The sequence below is a fragment of the Ambystoma mexicanum genome, chromosome 13 (assembly GCF_040938575.1).
Source record: "Ambystoma mexicanum isolate Mex_15411 chromosome 13, UKY_AmexF1_1, whole genome shotgun sequence".
In the NCBI taxonomy this organism is placed as follows: domain Eukaryota; kingdom Metazoa; phylum Chordata; class Amphibia; order Caudata; family Ambystomatidae; genus Ambystoma; species Ambystoma mexicanum.
In genome coordinates this window covers 742,365,574-742,371,573 of record NC_090938.1, presented here as the reverse complement: position 1 = coordinate 742,371,573, position 6,000 = coordinate 742,365,574, and the positions used below count along the sequence as shown (strand labels likewise).

At 43.7% G+C, this 6,000-nt stretch overlaps 1 protein-coding gene across 3 annotated transcripts in view; it reads right to left on the bottom strand.

The window, feature by feature from the left end:
- Nucleotides 1–2,518: 2,518 nt before the first annotated feature.
- LOC138521877 (E3 ubiquitin-protein ligase TRIM39-like) overlaps nucleotides 2,519–6,000 on the bottom strand; it is a 136,862-nt gene continuing 133,380 nt past the window's right edge. For all 3 annotated transcript variants that reach the window (XM_069635034.1, XM_069635036.1, XM_069635035.1), the window contains one exon: nucleotides 2,519–2,793. Coding sequence is in view for 1 of the 3 variants with exons in the window: in XM_069635036.1 (XP_069491137.1) it covers nucleotides 2,717–2,793 (77 nt within the window). In the remaining 2 variants the exon portion in view is untranslated. The remainder of the gene's footprint in view (nucleotides 2,794–6,000) is intronic.

The following is a 6,000-nucleotide window of genomic DNA, read 5'->3' as shown; positions in this document are numbered from 1 at the left end:
GTTGGAAATACCCACTGCATTAATCATAGTAGATGGCAGAGGGACAACTGGAAAACAATCGGATCATAAGGCAGACTTTCTATCCTGCATCTACCACACACATGAAATGGTTTGCCCTTCAATTGTACATTGTAATTTCCTGATCTACAGGTGTCAATGGATTCATGATGAGGTTTTCTATCATGGCGCATCCAGGTTAGGGAATCGGGTGGATTTAGGAGTGGGGGGTGGAATGCTCCTTTGGGGCTTGTTAGGGCACTAATTTCTCCAGTGACCCTCCTGCTTACAATAATTACAGGCTGTGAGGCTCACACATCTGCTACTATGGCGATCCTGTCCAACACCTTGTCCTCTCCCTCTGAGGCTCATTTCCCACACCCTCTGGGCAACCCATTGTCCTCTTTGGTCCCTTGAGGGTCCGGAAAGGGATGGAACCCCTGCTCTGCACATTCCCAGATAAACGAGCAGCAGGTGCATCACGTCTCACTCACACCTTACCATCCAATCCTAACATGAAAACAGTCAGTCCGCATCCTGCTCCCATGCACGTCCAACTCACAGAACCTCAACCACAGCCCTCTCATCACCACCCACATGCCACCTCCAAAACACATATGCAACCTCATGCTCATCAATGCTCGTTCTGTAGTACCAAATGCAGTAGACATTGCTGACCTCATCACCACCCAACTTAGATGCACATTTTATCACAGAGACATGGTTCACCCCCACCGCCTCACACATCCAGGATGTACTGCTCCCAACATGTAACTGCATGCAACTCAACAGCACTACAACTGTTAAAAGATTGGTGGTTCAAAGCCAACCTGTAAAGTCAATTATAACATTTATTGGAATGCAAAATACTATCTTGACTTTTGAGCGTGTTGCACCCCACTTTTTCTGCAAGATTAAACATTCTTGCTGGCTGGCAGCTACTCAAGACACTGTTGACCTCTCCAGGACAGAGTTTACAAATATAAAGTACTTTCAGGACGGGGGCTGGGACAGGACACTCAATTCCAGGACAGTCCCAACAAAACCTGGACGTCTGGTCACCCTAAGAGTAATCTTGGGAGGCGGATGAGAGAGACTAGGGAAGAACCTTGCCTCAGTGGACAGGCTCAAGAGAATGAATGTGAGAGAGAACTTGAGAGACAGCGAAAGAGACTCCTACTCAGTGCACAGACTCAAAAGGGAGAAGGGGAGAGAGGGTGAGAGAGGAAAGAGAAAATACATTGCACACTACACACTGCGTGGCCCCTGAGAGAGAGGGGTGGGGAGAAAGACAGGGAGGGAGCGTGAGACAGAGGGACAGTCTCAGAGAGAAACAGAGAAAGAGAGAGACAGAGCACTAAAGAGACCCGGACATAGAGACACAAAAAGAGCAACACACATACTTAAACAGACATGGCGAGACGGGGACACACAAGCACACCCACACATTCTCTTTCTCTCAGAACAAATACAATGGCACAAAGCACTGAGGGCAGTTTGGTAACGAGAGAATTTCTTGCCATCAGAAGCTCAAGGGTCATGGGAAGTGCCTTATTTCTTGTTTTATTCCAAGGTAACATGATTCATTGTATACACTGCCGGGTTATACTCGAGTCCTGTAAACCTGAGAAAGAGCTACAGAGGCAGGTGTGAGGAGGCTGGTGATGAGCTCAAGTGTGTAACCTGTGAGAGATCAAGTCCAGGAGGATAGCTCAGCGGCAACGTTAGCGCCTTGGAAACAAGACAACACGAAGCAACACATGTTCGATCCCCGGCTCCACGCTTATAAACCTCCGGGTATTAAGCGTGTTATAAATACACAACTACGAGACATATTCCTGTAACAGCGCCTCGATGCCCCCGGGCTGTGTGAGCGCTTTAAAAATGCAAAGAAAATAAAAATGCAAAATAAATAAAGTAAAGATGAGCAATATGCGAGTACCATCTCATCAGCAACAGTGAGAAAGGAGCAGAGGCGAGCCAAGCCTTAATCAGCTTTATAATTCCTGAAAAAAGCACTGCTTTTGACAAGAAACAAAGCAAAATCATGTCTGTATTTATGGATGTAGGTTAGAGGAGTGCTGATCTGTAAGAACTAGAAATCCGATACACACCCACAAGCCCCTCTCTACTACACCCATTTCCCCGGAGAAATGGTGGGCAAAGATAATGGGCACCCTGTCTATAGAAAAGGCTTCAGCTGAAATTTTAACAGGTGTATCCATCCAAGACAGAATTCAGCCCCTAAACTCCCCTCGCCCCCTCCTCTGGCCGCTTCACAAATCAAAAGACAGACAAAAAGGGATAGAAAAGAGAATTTCCCATGTAGACATGAAATCACAACTCAAATGTAACTATGCAACATTGAGATGACACTGCAGTGACAATACTCACTGTATCAGCAGGCTCAGAAAGGTGTCGCCATTTTAGACATTGCTTCTTTTAACCCTATTCAAAACATGTCCTTGTTGCTGCTTATAGCTTTCAATATTGTATAAAATTGATGAAACGAAGTAATCACTTCTGTACAATCAAAAGAATATTTATTTATTGGCTTTTTATTTGAATTTCACGTATTGGCATTAAACATCTAACATAGGAAAGCAGGGCAATGTTAATCAATTTTAATAATCGTATATACCAGGATAGAATAATAGTTAGAAGAGGCTGAATTTGCCATGTCTTTGATGGAGAACGTCCTCTAGCAGAATGCTAAGGCTTATTCTCCCCGGATGGGACACCGACCTCTGTTGCCATGGACGCCAGGTTTTCTCATCATGGAGGCCTTGTTCTCTGCTGAGGAATATTAAACACAAAATGCACCCATTTTAGGATCAGTAAAGCAGTGGAAAGAACACATCCTTATACTTTCTTGCCTAGTAGAATATCTCTACTCTAGTTATGCACGTTATGAAGACCATTGCCTTAAAAATATAAATGTATGTTTCTTGTGAATGAGGGTAGTTGGTGCTCTAATACTTTGATTGTGCACACTATGGAATTGCGTTCCAACCCATTCTAGGCAAAGTGTTGCAAATGCATTTCCTGCAACATCAGTACATCCAAGATTTTATAAGATACTTCGATAATCACATCTCATTGGTCACCTGGATAACGGAGATGACGTCCATAGCTTCTTTGGAACGATGAACATACAGATATCCAGAACAAGGACTGCATTATAAAACATGTGGAAAAATCTTGCTACCTACTCCTCCCCCCCCAGCCCCTGACGATTCTGCATGATCATTTGCATGGTTTTATAACATAATATGGGGACTTTAGCTAACTGCCTATTGAGACATAGACATAAAAGATATCCGTGAATATCATGTGACCTCTTCAGCATATCTGGAATCGAGCTTGCCCGCTCTAGTGTAGCGGCTCAGACATTGAAATTGCCACAGGAAAGTTTAATTTCATGAGCATCACAGAAGTGTGCATGTTGAAATGAAGGAAAGAGAAAGAGGGCTGTGGATTGACATGAGGAACAGGGATGCAGATATCACTACTTGTACCACGACATGCAATTAGCACATTCATACGAGAATGGGGTGTACACTCTGTGCTTAAGCTACAAGGGTGAATTCTATAGTCTTTGATATTTTTGAATTACAGACATGGCCATGACCAAATTAAGAAATCTTGAAAGTTGGAATGTATCAAAAAACATGTCAATGATGTAAATAGGTTTTATTTAAGCCACCGGAAGACGGTCAAGGGGACCGAAACATGTACCTGTACTGGCATGATATACTATGGACGCCATTAAAGAGTTTCTTTTTTTTTTAAATTTAATTGAATGGGCTAAAATTAATGGGTGATCAAAGATGATACAATGAACAGCTGGATTAATAGGCTAAGAGTGTTTATCCCCTATGCTAGGGTACTCTACGCATAACCGCGTACCCCATATGTGATTTTGTTTTTTTAGGGAAAGTGCACATAGGTGTGCCAGTCATTGATGGGTTTACATGGCATGCACATGTACAGGCTTTACAGCTAAACTATCCCCCCGCATCAGAGGTACGAAGGTCCAGATGTTGCTGTTAGATCGATGATTTAGCCAACATTGAACCGATTCACAAAAACTCCTCTAAACCATAGACACTGGAGACAGACCATATTAAAAAGCAATGTAATCCTTCGAGTGTCCTTAGTACCTGGGTATAAACACCAAAAAAATGATCTTGATTTGCTACAACATATTTGGGATACATTACTCACCGTAATCGTATTTTTGATGCTTTTATCTGCTTAGATAACATGCTATGCATAGGCCGACAACTATTGGAAGCTGCAGAGTATTACAGTTGTTGATTTTGAAACTCGAAAAGGGACGTCGACAGGGCGTGCCAGCGATACTATCCCTAGTGTGACATCCACTGTACCCATGGTCCTTCATGCGAGGAGGTCCCTCAGATTGTTTTGTTTCTGACATGACGTAGCATGAAGTGTAGCGTGAGTACAGGTGTATTAAAGCAGATATGTATCAGATAAAGCTCATATAAACATCCTTCTTTCCGAGGGGAGGAAGGTCGGGTGCATGTGAATCTAAGCAGATACAAGCATCAGAAATACGAATACGGTGAGTAATGTATCCCTTCTGAGGTCTGTGGAATCTGCTTAGATCACATGGTATGCATAGATTAGCAAGCAGTGTTAGGAGAAGGTCCAGCGGAAATGTTCTAGAAACGCTTGTCCCACCTGTGTATCTGCTTTGGAATGAGTGTCAATGCAGTAGTGTTGAGTGAAAGTGTGTACTGAGCTCCATGTAGCTGCTTTGCAAATGGTGTCCAGCTGGATATTTGCGATAAAGGCCAAAGCAGCTACTGTACCCCTTGTGGAGTGAGCTCTTGGTGTGAAAGGCAGTGTTTTGCTTGATAATGAGTAACAGAGCTGTATGCATCTGACTATCCAGCTGGAGATGGCATTCTTGGAAATGCGGTCTCCTTCTCTGCCTGGTGCTACGGAGACAAACAGTTGGTCTGTTTTTCTGAGCGGTCTGGTCTTGTTTACATAGTAAAGGACCACACTCCATACATCTAGTGTATGGAGTTTTTTCTCAGCTGAGCTGGTTGGGTTCTCAAAGAACGCTGGTAGCTCAATGGATTGGTTTATGTGATATTTGGAGATTAATTTAGGTGAAAACCTAGGGTGTGTTCGTAAAACCAATTTGTCCTTGTGGATGACAAAGAAAGGGTCCTGCACTGACAATGCTTGAAGTTCACTAACTCTTCTTATGGATGTGATGGCCACTAAGAAGGCAGTTTTATAAGTAAGGTGTTTTAAGACTTGACTTATGCATCGGCTCAGGGAGGTCCAATGATCTTTGTAAGAACTACATTGAGATTGCATCCTGGCGGTGGGTTTGAAATTGGAGGATGGAGTCGTTTACTCCCTCCATGAATGCTTTGATGACAGGGACTTTCCAGCACGATACTTTACTGTGTAAGGTGGTGTAAACTGATAAAGCCGCCAGGTGAACCTTTATAGAGTTAAAGACCAACCCTGAGTCTAGCAAGTGGAGCATGTAGTGTAGAATGTGGGATAGAGTACATTCTATAGGGTTGATTAGTTTAGACTGGCACCAAATTACAAATCTCCTCCACTTGTCGAAATAACAGTGTCTGGTGTTTGGTTTGCGAGCCTCCTTGAGGATATCCATACACCTCTGTGGTAGGTTTAGATGTCCAAACTCTATGACCTCAGGAGCCATTCTGCCAAGTTCATTGAGTGAGGTTGAGGGTGTACTGTTACTCCCCTGTGTTGGGTCAGTACGTTGGTCTGGCACAGGAGTTTTATGGGATCGCACATCACCAGTTTGCGCAGATGTGGATACCATGGTTGTCTCGCCCACATAGGAGCAACTAAAATGAGCGTCATCTGTTCTCTGAGAATCTTGTTCACCACCCTGTTCATTAGAAGAGTTGGTGGAAAAGCGTAAGCAAATTTCCCAGACCAGCTCATCCATAGGACGTTCCCCTTCGAGTCTGGTTGGGG